Below are 19,941 nucleotides of genomic sequence, written 5' to 3'. Positions count from 1 at the left end.
GCGGATGCTAACCGCTAGTTAGCGGTAGCGGTTAGCATCCGGACAGCTAGCAGTGCTAGTACGTTAGCTCTCCTACTCTGCTGCACGGACCTACACCTGAGCTCTGTCACTGGCTGGAGAGAAAACACAGACTCTTCACCCAGAAATGTCCCGTGCACAACAAAACATCTGTGACTTGTCTCTTTTAAGTTGTTTTGTGAAGCACTCTGTGAACTTGTGTTTTTAAAGGTGCTATATAAATAAAGTTATTATTATTATTATAATATAGCAAAAGACCAAACTGCAGAGGTGCCACCACACCAGACTAGCCCATATGATTAAGCTGGATTTCATTTCTACCATTTATTTCCTCTAGACTGTACCTTTCAAATATGATTTATTGGTTTGCCCTGTAAAAATTAACCAAATATAGACTACATCCCTCAAATTGATACAGAGAGTAAAGCAGAATGGTATTGAGGTAATAAACTTGATGTGGGAAGAAACTCTCATATCACAACTGTATCAAACATCATATCGAACCGAATCTCTTTGTAATTAAGTCATATCGTTATCAAATCGCATTTGAATCGCATCGTGAACAGGAGTGAATCGTATCGCATCGTATCGACGGGAGCTTCAGTGTATCGTTAATGTATCGTATCGGTGGCAGCTAGGGCTGAAACGATTCCTCGAGTAATTCGAGTACCTCGATTACAAAAAATGGTCCGAGGATTTTTTTCTGCCTCGAGGAATCGTTAATTTAATTGTAGTTCAAGCGGCCGCACGGACTTTCAATGTGGCACAACGTGCGCCGTAACGTAACCTATGAACGTAACCGTGCACGCCCCCCCCCCCGCGCGGCCGTCCGCCGCGGATGACGGCGGAGATGGGGAGGAGGGGGGCGGCGGCGAGGCGATGGCCGCGACGACCTGGGGGGGGGGGGGTGACGGTGGCGAGTGGCGACAACACAGCAGAACAATCCTGCCTAGGAGCTATCCATGGTTAGGCTACTTAACCAAAGTCTCTTGAAATATCAAACAAAGAAAAGGACTATGGACTGTGGAAGCTTGAATGGCCAAAATACTTAAGTTATCATGACGTGAACCATCTGTTGCGGTGAGACCGTTGATTCGGTAGAAACCCGGCTTAACGGGCGGGCGGGGGGGGGGGGGCGGACGTATAGGTGTTTGACTGAGGGAGAAAAAGGCGACAAAAAGACAGAAAATGTCTCTCTATAGGCACTCTAGTTGTAACACGGCCCTTGCATACCACAACAGCACGTCTTCCATGTTGCAGCATCTCCACAGAAAACATTTTTGATATCTTGAAAGTAATTTAATTTAATTTATTTTTGATATCTTGAAAGTAATTTAATTTAATTTTTTTTTATTTGTGTTTTATTTATTCTTATTTATGCTAGCAGCAGTCGCCTCTTTAGTAATGTTTCAAGACCAGAAAATACTTGCTTGTGAATTTAAGAAATAAAAACAGTTGATTCTACAAAAGGAAACCAATTGGTCATTCATTATTAAGTGAAATATGTTATTTTCTCTTGTGTATTCATAATTGCTCTTTAACCAAGCAAAAATACGTTTTATCCGATTACTCGATTAATCGATGTAATTTTCAGTAGAGTACTCGATTACTAAAATATTCGATAGCTGCAGCCCTAGTGGCAGCGTATCGAGATGCGTATCGAATCGGCCTCAGTGGTGGAGATATACAACCCTAGTGTGGCCGCTTTCCTCCGTTTAGTGGTGACCTGGTTACCGGTTATAATCCTCAGCTGGATGGTGAGTAGACGGGGTCACTGTTGTCGCCCACCGTTTGTCTGAAGCGTGTGGTTTAGATCCCATGAGCTACGTGAACCCCCGTGGTAGGAGGAGAAGTGCTTAACGCTCGTTTGTTTTTTTTGTTTGTTGTTTTAGTTTGTTGTTTTAGTTTGTTGTTTTTGGTGTGCTGTAAGCCGGGGCGCTATTCAGCAGTGCCATTAGGGTGCTGGTGGTAGTTCAGCTGCTATGAGCGCACTGAAGACTGTGGTTAGTCAGGGGTCTTTGTTGAGTCAGACGCGGGGCAGCTCTTTTGGAAACCCTGCTTCACATTTTTTAACATAAAAAAAATAAAAAATAAAATCTCGCGAGACAGATCGTCGGACGAGATCTCGTCACACCCCTAATTTTTATGTATTTATGTACGTATTTGTGTGTGTGTGTGTGTGTGTGTGTGTGTGTGTGTGTGTGTGTGTGTGTGTGTGCAGACCTGTGTGTACGAGCAGCTCTTGCCGTGACACTTGTTGCAGATGAACATGTCGGTCTCGGTCCCTCCCACCTTGGACAGCTGGTGTTCTCTGATCGACTCCTTGGTCAACGCCTCGCGCATCTGCTTCAGCTCCGCACTCGCCATCTCCTACACACACACACACACACACACACACACACACACACACACACACACACACACACACACAGTCACACACACGCACAAAACATGACCTAAAAATGAAATCTAATAACTTAATACACTACAAAAACTCAAAGTCTTACCAAGAATATCTGTCTTATTTCTAGTCAAAACAAATCTCATTCTACTTAAAGCAGAAGTCAGGTGAATGTTTGTGTTAATCTAAGTCTTAAATAGTTATATCTTCCGACAGCAATCACTTCTATAGAGTGTTTGGTCTGAAACACGGGTCTGTCAGTCACTCTGCTCTGCTCTGAGCCCAGGAGAAAACTTTCCTTGTATCCTACAACCTTTATCCAATGAGGAGAGAGAACGGCATAAAGGGGCAGTCCTCTCTGTGTGTGCAGCCAAGGGATGCGCCTGAATGTGGTGACGTAGGGACGAGGACCAATAGATCCATGACGAGGGCGGGGGCTGCTAACTCCATCGGCTGACAAGACGTTATGGTGCGTTCAAGGAAACTCGTAACTCGTGTTTTTCCGACCTGTGAAGTGGTACCAGTTCGATCTGGTACGAGTTCACGGGTCAGAAGTTACGAGTGGCCGTTATAGTGACTTTCGCTGCACCGCGGCTGCCCACTGCTCCTCAGGGATGGGTTAAATGCAGAGAAAGAATTTCACTGTACTAGCTGTATATGTGACTAATAAAGTACCTTTTTTTTTTTCACAGGTAAAACAGGTCGGAGAAACACGAGTGGGTTGCCTGGAACGCTACAAAGTCGTAAGTCGTGACTTGAAGCTGTAATTTACGGGTTCAAAAGCCTGCCTGGAACGCAGCATTAGCCAAAACCACCGGATCACTTACTTCTGCTTTAAAATAAGACTCATCACATTAAAAGCAGCTTGTTTTTAGACACTTTTTACTTCTTTCAAGCAGATTTTCTCTTGAAATAAGTAGAAAAATCTGACAGTGGAGAAAGTTTTTCTTTCTTATTACAAGCACAAAAAACTTGCTTTCACTGGCAGATTTTTCTACTTATTTCAAGTGAAAATTAGTTTGAAACAAGTGAAAATGATCTAAAAACAAGTTCATTTTTAGGTGATGAGTCTTATTTAAATAGGAAAGAGATTAGTTTTGACTAGAAATGAGACATTTTGACAAGAAATAAGACAAATATTCTTGGAAAGAGTTTGAGTTTTTGCAGTGTAATAACATGTAATGATGGTATGAATCTGCACAGAGTTAACAATTCAAATATCTAGGATTACTTGACTCAGAACTTACTTTCAAACCTCATATTGACTATATTTTTCGTAAAATCAACTTTGGTATCAGTGTTTTATTTCGATCCAAGAACTGTTTTACACTTAGAGTAATGTTCGAAGGAAACTTGCCGTACAACTTATTTTACCATTCTTTGATTATGCTGCTGTAGTATATCTAAAAGAAGACATAATCACTGGTTACAGTTTATTATTTTATTATTTATTTATAGTTTACATCGCAGTTATTCAGATTATTTACAACTATTTTTGATTCCATATTCCAGAAAATATCAATTACGGCACTCATCTCAGTACTTCTTCCTTATTCCTACAGTGAACAAAACAACTGGTAAAAGAGCGTTTATGTTTAAAGCGCCATCAGACTGGAACAATCTTCCTTTAATCATACGCTCATTGACTTCTTTTCATAGGTTTAAATCTTCCTTGTCTTCTTATTTTGAGTTAAATTGCACATGTTTGTTTCAGATGATGTTATATCAATATTATTTGTAACAAAGTGTAATTTCAATTTGCTAATCATGTTATTATTATACATTTCTCTTAGTTCTACCAGGCGACTGCTGCGGCCGTTTGCGGCCATCGAGAGGTTGTGCTCATTCTTTTACTCATTTCTTTTACGTTTTGTGTTGATGTCTGTTGTCTTTCTTGTTGTATGTTTGTAGATTGTTGATTGTGTGTTTTGTCCCTTTTTTTTGGTTGTAATATATTTTAGGATTCCTCTCAAGGGGTTCATCCTGTTTTAACAGGCTGAACAAATGTGGGTAAACCACTATTTTTGACTGTCTATTTCAGACATGTAACATCCATAACGGCACTTTTTTGTGATTCTTTCCCTAACAGGGAACACAAGGTTTTCCTGAATGTGCTTTTTGGGTACCTCAAACCCTTCCCTACAAAATGATATTAAACAAGTTAGTCTTTGAAAGATCAATTCACAGAGTTTTCATCATGTGTTCAGTGAGTCCGAAAAGCTTGTCCATTTCTGTAACATCCATAACGCTGGGTATTTTGTCATTTCTCTCAAAATCCAAAGGGTCAAAACATTTCATATTTCAGGCTTATCTTTATCCCAGTAAGTGTAACTAAAAAATATATATTACATTTCCTAATTCAGATCAATGCCTTGTCAAAGTTAAGCTTAGTTTCCAATTTTCTCTCTGAATGTAACATCCATAACGCTGGAATTGCAATTCCATACAAATGTCAACCTCAAAAAAATATATATATTGTTTTATTATTTAAAAATAAAATTTCTGAATGAATGAATGAACTGAGGCTGCTGCTCTAGGTGTGTGTGTGTGTGTGTGTGTGTGTGTGTGTGTGTGTGTGTGTGTGTGTGTGTGTGTGTGTGTGTGTGCTACCTCGGCCGTCATGCTGGCGATGCGTTCAGGTGCGATGTTTCCACACAGGACGTTCCGCCGCAGGTCTGGGTTCTTCTGGTCCTTCAGGTTGGAGATGCGGCTTCGCAGGCGACTTTTATACTTCACGTCTGTGGATTTAAACTCCTGGAAGATCTGTGAGCAGCACACACACACCGTCAAGGAGGCAACACACACACACACACACACACACACACACACACTGAGCTGAGTGTTGAAGGATATGATCTTCAATCTGAGCTGCCAGGTGGTCACAGTCCACTCCGATGGTCCTGTGGTCTCCTGCAACACACACACACACAATAACTCATTTACAGTTTAAAGGAACATTACAGCTGTGTTTCCACCAGAGGAACCAGCAACTACGTTTTAGTTCTGGAGTAGAACAGTTCCCCAGAATCGGCCTATATCGGTATCTGAAAAAAAAATTTGCGCACGCAAAACTTGGCTTTTGGGCGTATGTACACTTTCAGTAACGATCTTACGCACAGTTTTATAAATGAGACCCCAGGTCCAGGAACTTTCACTGGGCTGAACGAGTTCCTTCTTCAGGGTAGAGACTCAGATCGGCCCTGAAAACCTCCTAAATAAGCAGCATTTTAAAAACTCAGCGCTATGAAAAAAACATCTACATCCATATACTGCGCTGTTTGTTATGGTGCGGTCATTGCTAAAGTTGCTACAACTGGAGAAGCTAGCGGTTAGCAGACTTCATCTCTTGTTGGACCAGGGGTTAAATTTACGCCGGAATATCCCTTTAATGGAGAGCCGTGTCCTCACCGTCCGTCTGCAGCGCCGCCACCAGCAGCTCTCGACACTTGTTGCGGACGCTGTCGGTGGTGACGGGGGCGGGGGGGAAGGAGGCGACGCGGGGGGGCGGAGCCTCCTCACACTTCTTACTGCTGAGACACACACATTCATATATTCATACAACAACATAGAACACTTTAAACATATGGCAGTAATGAAAATAATAATGAAAATACTAATAGAAATACAGAAAAGGTAAATAAATAAAATGTCTATTTGTCTTATTTCTAGTCAAAACAAATCTCATTCTACTTAAAATAAGACTCATCACATTAAAAGCAGCTTGTTTTTAGACACTTTTTACTTCTTTCAAGCAGATTTTCACTTGAAATAAGTAGAAAAATCTGATAGTGGAGCAAGTTTTTCTTTCTTATTACAAACACAAAAAACTTACTTTCACTGGCAGATTTTTCTACTTATTTCAAGTGAAAATTAGTTTGAAACAAGTGAAAATGATCTAAAAACAAGTTCATTTTTAGGTGATGAGTCTTATTTTAAGTGGAAAGAGATTAGTTTTGACTAGAAATGAGACATTTTGACAAGAAATAAGACAAATATTCTTGGAAAGATGTTGAGTTTTTGCAGTGCACGGAGCGACAGGATGACATCACCTCTTCTCCGAGCTGCCAAGGTCCTTGGAGGTGGACGATGACCTCACAGGAGAACTGTCCTTCTTCCTGTCCTCCACCTTCCCCTCCGAGCCGTCGAGCAGCTTCTTCCACGACTTGATGAGAGCTTTGGCCAAAGTCTGAACCTCCTCATCGGAGCTCTGTTTCCTCACCGCGTTCACCGACATGCCCACTCTGGTGGACTACACACACACACACACACACACACATACAAAGAAGAGGAGGGAGATTAGAGACGGGCGAGTTTTCCAATATCATCTGGGACACTTGGTTCTGTTAAAATGTTAATATGATAAAATGTAAAAAAAAATGTTGAAATGTTAATGTTAAAACTTAAAAAGATACGCCAACATTTTTTTTTCGTGTCTTCCCTCACTCCCGAGTCCATGACCAGCAGATAGACACCATCCTTTCCACTGTGCGTGCAGTAACCATGGAGATAGAGCCGTATCGCCGTAATTAGCTTAGCTCAAACGCTGGAAGTGTATAGGTAGTGTTAGCCTGCCTCCACCTAAAGTCACTAATTAGCTTAGCTCAAACACTGGAAGTGTATGGGTAGCAGGGGTCGACAATATAAATGGCCCGGTGGCCCGGACGTACTTTTCAAACCGTCAGGGCCACCAGAACGCTCCAAACACTGGCCCCAAATAATGCCTTGAAAAAAATATAACAAGTAAATAAATCAATCTAATTTCACATTAAATCCCTGTGGTTTGAAATGATAACTGTCAAATCGTCTCGGTAATTAGTGCTAAGAGATCCCGACCCGATCGACAACGACAGAGACATCTACTTTCTGTGCGCAGCCAGCGCTGTGCCCTGGCACGACAGCACCACCTGCAAGCAGCTGCAGCTGCAGCTCACTCACTGCTGCTGATAGAAGGTCGTCACAAGAACCGATAAAAACCCTTTTTCTTAACCATGAAACTTCCCTCCTCCTCAGCGCGTCGGGTCGAGTCCTGTCGGGACCGACGCGCACGTTACACACGGGCCAGAGCTCGCGCTGGGGCGCCAGCTGTTCGGTGTGCGCCACAGCGGTGGCACGTCACGTGACATTTAGACCATAATAACAACAACAAAAAAACGTGTGTAAACGCAAAACTGAGCTGAAAATGAAACAATGAGTCAGTTTTGCACCAATCTGTGGAAACAGCCTAAACGTGAATGAATGAGAACAACAGTTATATCACTGAACTACTTGGAGGATAAAAGTAATGACTACATAACTTCATGTTTGTGTTGAGGCATATTTACCATTTTAACGTTTTTACTTCATTGTTAAACCACAGTGGAGGCTAAATATGTGAAACAGTTATTTATTTATTAAATAAAGTAGCCTGATGAATTTAAAAGCACTTTTTTTGACCTTCTTTAATGAAATTGAATGAAAAATATCTGATACAGGATATAAATCCTCAGACTCAAATAAATAACAACATACAAAAATTAAACACAAATATACCAACTCATACATAATCACTAAAATACATATAACAAAATAATCCCCCAAAATCTCAAGAAACTACAAGATCGTGGTATTGAATAAGTATCAAGAATGTTGGAAATTGACTAGTAATGGTATCAGAAAGTTCCAGCCTCGATGGCGAGACCGCAGGAATTGGCTGGGATATGTTGTTTTTCGTTAATATGGGGATCGATACCTATTGTCCTGGGCCAGTGGTTAGAATGGTGGGGCCAGTGATCTTCAAAAGCCACTGGCCCAGAGGGCCAGTGGCAAATTTCCCTTATTGTCTACCCCTGGGTAGTGTTAGCCTGCCTCCTACCTAAAGTCGCTAATTAGCTTAGCTCAAACACTAGAAGTGTATGGGTAGTGTTAGCCTGCCTCCTACCTAAAGTCGCTAATTAGCTTAGCTCAAACACTGGAAGTGTATAGGTAGTGTTAGCCTGCCTCCACCTAAAGTCGCTAATTAGCTTAGCTCAAACACTGGAAGTGTATGGGTAGTGTTAGCCTGCCTCCTACCTAAAGTCGCTAATTAGCTTAGCTCAATCACTGGAAGTGTATGGGTAGTGTTAGCCTGCCTCCTACCCGAGCAGTCAGAAGCTGATTTCATTTTAGCTCTAAACTGTGTAAATATATCACTTTATCAACATTTTAAACATGTTTAGGGGAGAAAGTAGCTGTTTAGATCAGCAGTGTGTCGTTAAAGGTTGAATATGTAGAATATTTATTAAAAGCTATATTTTTTCAAAAATAATACATCCATGGGGCCTTTAGAGGGGTACAGAATGAAAGTATTGCTTTTCCATAAAAAAAATTTTTTTAGTCTGAATTATTATTTTTAATTTTTTTGACGGGCTCGACAGTGACTTTCTGTCAACGTTCTGTTTCCATTCGTACCTGCCTGTAGCCGACATGTGGCTCAGTTCTCCGCTGTTTTCCTGCCTCCTCCCGGTCCTATGCGTTTGTTTTCAACGAAGCCTTTTTAATAATCAATCTGTGGATCAATGGATTATCATATACTTGTTAGGATGGGTGTATTTGTGTAGTCTTATCTGTCATAAACACGTTTACTGTCGCTGACTTTCGGTGCCACGGAGCTCTTTTTTTTTTTTTTTTCCAACTTGAGGAGAGCAGTGACTGCGGAGGCTCTGAGGCTCTGAGGCTCTGAGCAGCAGCGGTGTGAAGGCAGAGAGCCTCCACTGTCCCTGTAACCAGAGACGTTCTAATATGAGGAGACAGACCACTCTGCCCGTTTTGAATGGGGAAAGCTGCGACGCCAAAGATGGCGCATGTCCCGCCCCTTTTCACCAGCAGCCAATCACCTGCTTTGCCAGAGCTGAACTAGGCCAATCATGTTGTTGCACCAGCGCATGCGCACAAGTAGATTTACGACAGACAACCTACCTGGTGGCAACAACAACACGGCTTTAGCACCGTGTGTACTGTATGTGGTCACTGGTCAGGTTGAACATTTACTCTAAGGTTTTCGGAAAAGCCACCGGCGACCGGGAGCGGCTCCTCATCCTGGAGGAAAGCTGTTACATTTACCCGCGGAGTTTTAGAGGTTTACTGCCGGCTTGTTAATTTGGCAGCCACATTGGTTGGTCTTAATGAAAAGTGAAGCTTCAGGTCTGTGCTGCTGAACGAAAGAGCTACCTCGCTACGTATACAGAATTCACCACATTCACATCAATAAGTGTTTTACAATGAACCGATCAGTCCACCTTTTCTTTCATTTAACTTTTGAATGTATAGTTTTGTTCGTTTCATTTTTTAACCTAAACATTCAAACTGGGCCCCTTCCCCTGGGGGCGTTAGCCTCCTGTCCATGATAGCAGCAGCAGCAGCAGCAGTCCACTCCAAAAAAAAAAAACAACACACACACAGTCCGGGTGAAGCACTGGAGCCGTGGACCGATAGACACCGTCACCATTAACGAGAGCCTCTCGTTTTATTGTACCGAGTACGAGAGGCTTGTTGTGAGCTGAGAAGCGGCTGTTAGCGGCGGATGCTAACCGAAGCTAGCGGCGGATGCTAACGCTACCGCTAGTCGAAGTTAGCATCGAGCTAGCTCAGCACAACGAACGCCCCTCATACTTGTTACCGGTCGAGGCTTTAGTTGTTAGTGATGGTCGGTAATCAGTCCGTGGCTCCAGCGGTTCACTCGGACTGTATTTATTTATTTTTAACTGACTGCTGCTGCTGCTGAGACGACATGCTAGCACTAATACATCCATGCTAGCATTCGATAGCATCCGAGACAGCTAACGTTTGTGGGGATCGTGGGAGGGGGGAGCAGACACAGTGACCACACACAGAACTAGGAGCCCATAGGTGATTATTAAGACGGATTTCATGTAAGTCTAGCGTTTATTTTTTAGCAAAAATCTCCAGACTCATGCCGATATGTCTCCAGGTAGAGCAGGGCAGACCAGGGGCAGACCGGTGTAGGTATCCTCGGGCTGCTGCTAGATCACGGATTTAGCCGTTACAGCCGTACAGTGACGGCGGTGTCGTAAATCCACGCGCATGCGCAGTTGAGTACTCCCTGTGGAAAAATAGCGATTTAAACGTCATTCTGCGGTAAAGTCTATGTTTTTTTGGTTTTTATTTGTATCTTATTTCACTGGCTAGCACGTCTGTATGTTTTTTCCGTCCTGCTATCACGTTAAAGGGTGGATTTGACCACCCCTCCATTCAATTAGATAGGGGTCTGGTCTTCTTGGGCTTTTCGAAGCGTCGCCAATATGGCCGCCGAGTGGCCTGACTTGCCTAGAAGGACTTTGCTGTAACACGCTACAAGTCATTTATTATGCTGTTAAAGACGGTAAAAATGAAACATAAGGTAAATATCCTGCTTAGTTCTCCTCCTCTGCTGTCCTCTGATCAGAGCGGAGTCCCTAGCAACGGCCCGTTTTACCTAGCAACGGTCTGGCAATCGACTGCTGGAATTCTTTTTCTGTTGTTTTTCTTGTAATTCTACATAGTCAACCTTTAATTTGTCTAAATACCCGCTGTTTACAATTTTGTTGGGACGAATTCGGCGCTACTCAAGCTAGCCGTTGTGACCAACGCACTTCCTGTTACTTTCACAAAATAAAACACCCGTTGCCCTTTACATACAGAAAACCATAACGATAGAATTTGTGCTTTTACTTTGAAACAGGAAGCTAACCTACCCTCGATGTAGCTAGCTTGAACCAAAATAAACCGTCTTTGCTTGAACCCTCCGTTTTGACCGATCTGGTCCCGTTAGCGGCATTTGACCGCAAACAGTGTTTGAGCTAAGCTAATTAGCGACTTTAGGTAGGAGGCAGGCTAACACTACCTATACACTTCCAGTGTTTGAGCTAAGCTAATTAGCGACTTTAGGTGGAGGCAGGCTAACACTACCCATACACTTCCAGTGTTTGAGCTAAGCTAATTACGGGCGATACGGCTCTATCTCCCTTGTTACTGAACGCACAGTGGAAAGGATGGTGTCTATCTGCTGGTCATGGACTCGGGAGTGAGGCAAGACACGAAAAAGAATGTTAAAATTTTTAGATTTTTATTAGTAGTAGTAGTAGGTGTATAGTAAATAGACAGTATGAAGCTGAGCTGGAGTTTCTCACCTGCAGCGTCTCCAGAGACATCTTGATGTTCTTCAGTTCCCTCAGCAGGTCCAGAGCTCCGTCCTAGAGACACAACAACAACAACAACCTTCATGTTCCTCAGTCAAACAACAACAACAACAACAACCTTCATGTTCCTCAGTCAAACAACAACAACAACAACACAACAACCTTCATGTTCCTCAATGAAACAACAACAACAACAACAACAACAACAACAACAACAACCTTCATGTTCCTCAGTCAAACAACAACAACAACCTCAGTCAAAGACCAGAGATAACAGACAGCCCACATAGCAAAAGGAGTCCGCCGCGGACCCGCCGCGGATGTAGCGCGGCTTCCGGAACGGACCCGCGAAACGGACCCGTATCGGAGTCCACTTGCTCTCTGTGACGGATCCGCAACGAAGGCGGATCGCGGACCCGTCCTGGATCCGCGCTGCATCCGGTCCGCATCCGCGATTTAAATCATACCTCCGCGGCGGGTCCGTTTAGGGCCCGCAAATCCGCCGCGGATCCGCAACAGACTCATAATAACCCTCTGGCCCGGATCCGTTTGGGACCCGCAACGGACTTATAAAATACCTCTGGCCCGGGTCCGTTCGGGACACGCAAATCCGCCGCGGATCCGAAACGGACGCAAAAAAAACCTCTGGCCCGGGTCCGTTTTGGACCCGTTCATCATTTTCAAAATCTCCATAAAATAGCTTAAACTAAAACTATAACTATGCCTAGCCTAGACTTCTACACCAAGCTTAAATCTGCATTGCCTTGCATTTTTAACCCAACACTATTGTCAATATACAGAAAAGGTTGAAGTCAAGACATCAATTAACTGTACAAAATGAGGCTACAACTTCAATGAAATGTGAAGCTAAAATATCAGAAAATGAATAACTGGTGAACGACAAGAAGTTCAATACAAATATTGTTTATTCTTTTAAAGTACATGCTACTGGGGTTCTCGCGTGGATGGAGGCGGGACACGTCTCCTCGCTGCACAATCTGCCGCAAGGTGGATGGCGTGTTTGGTCACCTCGTCATCTGTGGCTGACCTGTCACTGTATTTTTTCTTACAGCACCTGTAATCAAACAGACAGATATATAGGGAGTCAAGGTCATACCATGTTTAATTTCGAGCAAAAAGAAAAAAAGACATCAAACGTTAAAAAACAACAAAAAAAACAGCTGATCGCTTATGTGACAGGGTGAGGGTAAATAAACACAGCTGATGTGAGCGCAGACCTGTCAAAATGCCCTGTCCTGCGTCAGGTGTAACTTAATATGAACGTGGCTCAAAGCGCCTCTCACGGTGACCAAGCTCAGATAAATACATTGGATCAGCTGTAGTTTATCGCGTGTCCTCCCGCATAAAGCCGCAATATACCGGAGCTCCTAAAAAAAAAAAAAAAAAAACGCTACGTGCGGTGGAGCTAAAAACAGCTGAGTTCTCCTCTACTACAGCTGACCAGCTGACATGTGGTCAAGACGTACAGAGACCTGTCACAGTGTCACCTAAACTTCAACCTCAGACTGTCTGCTTCTCAGATGATCACACAGGGAGAGCATGAATGTGTGATGAGTTGTGTTACAGAGTCCTGTATCAATGTTTAGGCTTATTCGTCAGTGCTTTATGTTGTCATGATAATTAATAGGCCTATATGCTGAGAAATAAGATTGTAAATAAAACAAATCCTACAGGGAAGACCAATTTATGTTTAACGAATCAAATATTGTTTTGGTCATAGTAACTGATAATAAATAGGCTATGTTTAATTCTCTCTTTCACACTTTGAGAGTTTGCGGTGCTGACGAATGTAGTCCGGTTAGTTGGCTGGGGTCACGAAAATAAAGCGTTTTACTTCTCAAAACAATATGCGTTCAAAAGAGTGATACATTTGCATCACAAAACCGTTGTCCACAAAAAAGTCTGACCTCACAATCGCTTGCTGCTATTTTCTCTCCCTCCGTATCACTGCGCGCTGCCGCCTCTAGACGGCTGTGCGCATTTCCATCAGCTGTTTCATGGAGTTTATTGCTCGGATAGTTCATGTAAACATATCTGATTATGACACAAGTGATGAAGCCATCCCTTGTTTTAGCACAGAGCCAAGGGGAGACCTTTATGAACCTGATGTGATGCTGAACCTCGTCAGATGGAGTTAGAACGGGCAGACACAGAGAGGAGGGACAGGGAAGCAACAAGCTGAAGTTAGACCACAGCTGCAGCTGTGACAGACAGGGTGACCGGGTGATGATCAGTAATGCAGCGCAGTCCGTGATGGAAGATCAGCCGGACAAATGTACACACTATCAGGAAGATTATTTTTTCTTGCCGTTATAAAATAGCGAGCCTACACACCAGCCACGTCCACTCTGTTAGCTGGCTCAGCTGACCGGTGGTCAGATGGTGGTTAGATCTTCACATGTTGAACAAAGTGCATCCAAACGCCAGGCTAAAGAAAGAGCGAGGATCCTCTGACAGCTGCAGGTGAGCTACACGTCAGCTGGCTGCAGAGGAGTGCTGTTCTTTTTTTTTTTCCAGCAGCACCATCCTTGGAGGTGATGCACGCTGTCTGTCTGTATATTTGTTGGTCTGATCTTCCACCATGGACTGCGCTGCAACGATCACTCTTCTCTGCTCTAACCTCTTTCCTACAGTCTATGGAACTCCATCTGATGAGGTTCAGCATCACATCAGGTTCATAAAGCTCTCCCTTTAGCTCTGTGCTAAAACAAGGGTATAGATAGATATCAAAAGACCCGAACTATCCCTTTAATGAAAAATAAACACACACTTTGATATTAAGAGCACTACCATATTATCCTACAACTTAGCTGACTGTAAAGTAATTACAATGAGTAGATGTTTTAAAGTTTATATAAAATACGAAAGATAACATCTCAACATACTAAACCTAAGTAATACTTACCACATACTCTCTCAAGAGATTCTCCGGGTCCTCATTCAGGTAAACGCAGAGGGTCTTTAGGACGCATTCTCTTCCCAGATCCACGTCATCATCCTACGGCAGAAAAGCAGAGGAGAAGTTGTGTTGTTTGAGTTCATGTCTGTGAAAATTCTCATTTGTCCTGGTAAAAGGCATTTTTGTCTTGAAGACAATCAGTTGTTACACCCCCAACCCAGAGAATATATTTACTTCATCCATTGGTGCAATGATGCCCCCTATTTCTTTTTCATTACTGAGTAATTGTTTAAAAATAATATACATAAATGAAAAAAAAACAATAAACTCAGAAAACAACAACTGATTTAGTAATACTCACCACTACTGCAGAGCCTTTGACACAGCACCCTGAGACATGTCAAATATTGCACAGCAACTGAACACCCTTTACACTGCCACATTCACTAGAGAAAGAAAGACAAATGGAAATTGGTTTAGTTTGTGGTGCCATATTATTTTGTGTTGTAATGAAGACTGATTATTAGACATATCTCTCCAAAATAGTTTCAACAAAAAAAATGAACATTAGAATCTTAAAGGCAATAGGACTTGCAGTAATTATCTTTACTCACAATATTAAAAAAGGAATAATATCATAAAAGAAGGCCAGACAACAAATGTAGCCTACAGGGACATCGATCTGCATCACCTGTTACAACAGAGCTGCGCAAAAGAGAAAAAGTGATCGCCCCCGAGAGCATTGTAATCATATCGGTTAACAAGCGTTGGTTATCATCAGTCAGAAAAAAAATTCAAAATGTGCATCCCGAAAACCAACAAAAGCAATTGAATAGTAGGCTAATACTCACCACTACACAGCAGCACCCAGAGACATGTCAAATATTGGCCTAGCTGGAGGATTATCTGCACAGTAAAAATAGAAAAAATGTTGAAAAAAAGTCAAGTATGTGGGTGTGTAGACAACATAAACTCAAGGCAGGACATAGAAGACACAAAATAGCTAACTTTAGTTGACTTAAGCTTAGCAAAAATGACAGCCCTCACTATTTTAAAAAAAAAGTTAAAAAAAAAAGAAAAGCTGTGTGCCCGCCCCTCCTCCCCAGCGAATTAAACATACCGTAGCCTATTTATGACCAAAACAATATCTGATTATATTTGATTCATTAAACACAAATTATTGGTCTTTCCTGCTTGATTTACAATTTTATCTTGTTTCTCAGCATATATTAATCATCATAAAGCACTGACAAGCTTAAACATTAATATTGCCAGTGTGCATGGCATGTGTGAGTGTGTTTGTACTGCTGCTGTAACTTGTGAATTTCCCCTTCGTGGGATGAATAAAGGCAGAGGGAGTGCTGCTGTACTGTATATCAGCACGGGTGTGCGGCCTCGTGCCTACGACCGACTCACACCCGTGCTGATATACAGTACAACAGCGCCGTTAGCCGCTCGGCTAGCGAAAAGTCACGGAGAATTACGACATGAGGAGCAAAGAGAGGCTTAAAAAAGTCATTCTAAACTCCGTAACGTTGGAGTTGGTTGCCCTCTTCATAAACATTACGGTGTTTTTTATTTTTTAAATAAAAGCCGAGCGGCTAACTAGCCGTTAGCGGCTAACTAGCCGGCTAACTAGCCGCTAACGGCTAGTTAGTTTTAAAGAAAAGAAAATAATTATTTAAAAAAAAAACACCGTAATGTGTATGAAGAGGGCGACTCGTAATTACTGGGAGTCGGAACACCGGGCATAGCCTACTTAAATCGAGGAAATGGGAGGTCGAGGTCGGAGAAATAGCAGCTAAGTTACATAAGTTACCGCTAGCATAGGCTAACGTTACACAGCATAACAGCTGCGATACATTAAAACAGATAACCATAACGTTACCAAATAACAATGTGTGTTTTTTTTAGTCACACAACCACAACATATTCTCCCGAAATTGCTATCCCATTTTAAAACAAAATAGCTACAGACGTGCATCATCACATCTCAGCTAGAAGCTAACCTAGCCTGTTGCACAAAACTACAAAAGTTCTAACAGTGCTAATATCAAACAACGTCATTACAAGCATTAATATACATGACGATTAAAAACACAAAGGCCAATGTTTAACGTTACTGTGAATGTCGCAATACATCAATAAATCAATAAACTTACTAGAGGCTTCAGCACAACCGTGTCCCAGCAAAGAAAGATGACTCCTCTAGTCTCGGCTCGGTGTGGACTACTGTGTTCGACCGTTACAGTAAAGGCGCGTCCGTGTCCACACGTCCGACACGGGTCCGTTCGGGATCCGCTGTTTGACGGTAGAATAACGGCTCTGCCTGGAGGCGGGGCTGATCCTCTAGGCGGCGCCCAAACGAATGTGACAGTCACGCGGGTTTGGTGACTTGAATGCGGATCCGCGTCGGAGTCTCCTGCTGTGTGGGTGGTGATACATCTATAATCTATATTCTGTCAATCCTTTAAAGGGACAACAAGGAGTTTTGTTAAAGTGAAGTGTTTTCTCACTACATTTATGAGCCTCCGCACCGTGAAATTCTTTGACCGGCGCAAGACAGACTCATGTTTTCATTCATCAAGAATTAAAGTCAGAGGTTGGAAGACGATCACATACCGTCGTAGTTCCCACCATAAACGGAGATTCATACGGCGGCGTTATTCTCATGACTCGCCACGAAACCGAAAGTAAAGAAACGCTGGTCGGCTCGCCCAGCATTTCCACCACCACTAATAATAACAAAATAACCATAGAGACAAAACCATAGATTTATCTAAAATGGACCATTAACAAGTGGTAACGGAGATTCATCCACATTAATATCAGACTTTTTTATAACCAAATAGAAACTCCTGGTTGTCCCTTTAAGTGACCAGGCTCAGGACGTCTGAAAGGTCACGATGGAGTTTCTACAGCTTCTTCCCATGATCCCCTGCAGCAGCTGTTAACCAGACGCCTCCACGCCATCGCTCAGGGGTTGAACAGGTGAGACAGAGTGATGAAGATGAAGCAGGTGAGACAGAGTGATGAAGATGAAGCAGGTGAGACAGAGTGATGAAGATGAAGCCGTTTCTATGGATACAGCTCCGTCTCACTGCTGCTGGACTCTTCATGAAAGCAGGAAGTCTGATGGTGGTGAATTCAACCCATCAGCTGCAGCTCATAGTCAGAGAAGAGGAGGTGAAGACGTGGAAGAGCAACGTGACACGACACAGATGAGACGGATCAGCAGAGGAGAGGAAACATCTGGAGCTGAAACATCTGGAGCTGAAACATCTGGAGCTGAAACATCTGGAGCTGAAACATCTGGAGCTGAAACATCTGGAGCTGAAACATCTGGAGCTGGAAACATCTGGAGCTGAAACATCTGGAGCTGGAGCATCTGGAGCTGAAACATCTGGAGCTGAAACATCTGGAGCTGGAAACATCTGGAGCTGAAACATCTGGAGCTGGAGCATCTGGAGCTAAAACATCTGGAGCTGAAACATCTGGAGCTGAAACATCTGGAGCTGAAACATCTGGAGCTGAAACATCTGGAGCTGAAACATCTGCAGCAGCTGCTCCATGTTTCCACGTGGCCACGTCAACATCACATCCATCAAACATCCAGAGGTCACGTGACCCACAGAGGAAGAAGAGGAGAAGAGTGAGGACTTCATCTCTGTCCATTCCTCCTGTTACTTCCTGTTAATTATTCATCTTTAGTTCTGGAGTTCTTGTGTCATTTCTCAAAGTTTAACTTGTTTAACTTGTAACCGTGACATCCAGCGTTCAGATTCCTGTTTGAAACGAAGTCTTCCACGACTGAGACGACTGGGAGTAGCTCAGGATCATGAAGCGACGAGGTGAAGATGTAAAACCGTATTATGGTATGTTATATGTTATCAGTGAGACGTTAGAAGTGTTTCATTCATGATTGTAGAGTTGTTCCGATTCCGAAACCAGTATCGGAAATAATTCCAATAGAACAAATCTCCTTGTTGTTTACAACTAGCAGAACAATAGTGACGGACGAGAGTTTCTCTATATTTATCTAATTTTTCATGTCACTATCACCGTTTAGACTAATCTGATGTTTGTAAAGTCTATAAAACCAATGATTGGACAAACATTACTATTTACGTGTGCACATTTTTGTAATTAGTCATGGTTATCAGAGATTAGCTGGGCTAACGGTTAGCTACCTGTTTAACTTTAATAACTCAGTGACTCAATAAACGCTCCATGAAAAAATATTTTCTCCAGCGGATATCTGAGTTCCAACATGACTGAGCTAACTGGAGTAGTTTCATGTGGTGTCCCACAACGGGAGGGTTTTAACAGCTGACGTCCTGCTGTTAGCTTAGCTACCGTTAGCTTAGCTACCGTTAGCTTAGCTACCGTTAGCTTAGCTACCGTTAGCTGTCCCTGTCAGCTGAGCCACTGATGCTTTCTAGACACTGTGATTCCCCCAAACTGAATAAATACAACACATAGCAACACAAAACACACACACAGAAATAGTAATGTTTCTTCAATCATTTCAGATTTGTCTAAACGGTGATAGGGCGTGAAAAATATGATATATAGCTAAACTCTCGTTCGTTACTATTGATCTCATTCACATTACAGCTGGTTTTCTACCCGGAAGTAGAATGTAAACAACAAGGAGATTCGGTCTATAGCCTACTGACCAAAATTCTGGCTTGGGTATCGGCGACTGCCTGTTAGCTCTGTTAAGCCGTTAGCTCCGTTAGCTCCGTTAACTCCGTTAGCGGCTACAGTCGAACTGGAGCGGTCCATCTATTAAACGAAATGCTGCCGTATAGAGGGATAATCTGTTACCAACACGGCGGATGCGTGCGCAATCTGACTGCAGAAAGTACCGGTTGTCATGGTTACCTCCATGGATCTAGTGTAGTCAAAGCGGTGTTAGCTAGCTAGCGATGTTGTCAGCCTACTACAACAGTTTATCACCTACTGATGTAGTGTGTGTTTTATACATAGACTGTTGGGTTTTATAACGGCAGAAAAAAAAAAACGTCAGGATGGAGGATTGAGTTACCACGGCAACGGCAACTAGGTCACGGGACAAGCCACGCCAATGTAGCCTACTATTTTCTCTCTTGTTGCCTTGAAATGGGTGCGAGTTGTCGGTGTCAGCATTCTCCATAGACCCCCATGTTAAAATCACCCACTTTACATCCTCAATAAACATGATCAAAGCCTGGTGTCAGAACGTTTTTTGGTCTCAACCGATAGTTTCTACCCCCACACACACTCTGAGGGGTTTAACTCTACCGTTTTACTGTTATTAGGTTTAAAATTCCCGGTAAATCCAACATGGCGCTGTTCAGGCCGCCATATTGGAGTCACAAAAATGACTCCCCAAAACCAATGGGGGACGCCCATGCTACGTCCATGTTTTTTACAGTCTATGGTAAAGACGTGTTCATGAAAACAAT

The 19,941-nt window shown here is 42.8% G+C and overlaps 1 protein-coding gene and 1 long non-coding RNA gene across 3 annotated transcripts in view; both read right to left on the bottom strand.

Annotated features, from left to right (window-relative positions):
• tcea2 (transcription elongation factor A (SII), 2) overlaps positions 1–19,941 on the bottom strand; it is a 28,963-nt gene that overhangs the window by 7,973 nt on the left and 1,049 nt on the right. Inside the window, exons 2-7 of one of the 2 annotated variants that reach the window (XM_085783194.1) lie at positions 11,563–11,625; positions 6,469–6,668; positions 5,828–5,949; positions 5,274–5,329; positions 5,030–5,185; positions 2,242–2,388 (exon numbers count right to left, since the gene is read on the bottom strand). In XM_085783194.1, coding sequence (XP_085639320.1) covers positions 2,242–2,388; positions 5,030–5,185; positions 5,274–5,329; positions 5,828–5,949; positions 6,469–6,668; positions 11,563–11,625 — 744 coding nt within the window. The remainder of the gene's footprint in view (positions 1–2,241; positions 2,389–5,029; positions 5,186–5,273; positions 5,330–5,827; positions 5,950–6,468; positions 6,669–11,562; positions 11,626–19,941) is intronic. The other variant, XM_085783195.1, reaches the window with a different exon arrangement.
• LOC146985254 (uncharacterized) lies at positions 14,525–16,842 on the bottom strand. Its single transcript, XR_015036223.1, has 4 exons — positions 16,654–16,842; positions 15,343–15,397; positions 14,853–14,937; positions 14,525–14,590 (listed from the first exon to the last, which is right to left on the bottom strand). It is a non-coding gene; the product is annotated as an uncharacterized LOC146985254 (long non-coding RNA).

The sequence above is a fragment of the Trachurus japonicus genome, chromosome 7 (assembly GCF_045865225.1).
Source record: "Trachurus japonicus isolate A0001 chromosome 7, Traja_1.0".
Taxonomy (NCBI): Eukaryota; Metazoa; Chordata; class Actinopteri; order Carangiformes; family Carangidae; genus Trachurus; species Trachurus japonicus.
Note: the sequence above shows the minus strand (reverse complement) of the source record. Positions and strands in the feature narration are given on the sequence as shown.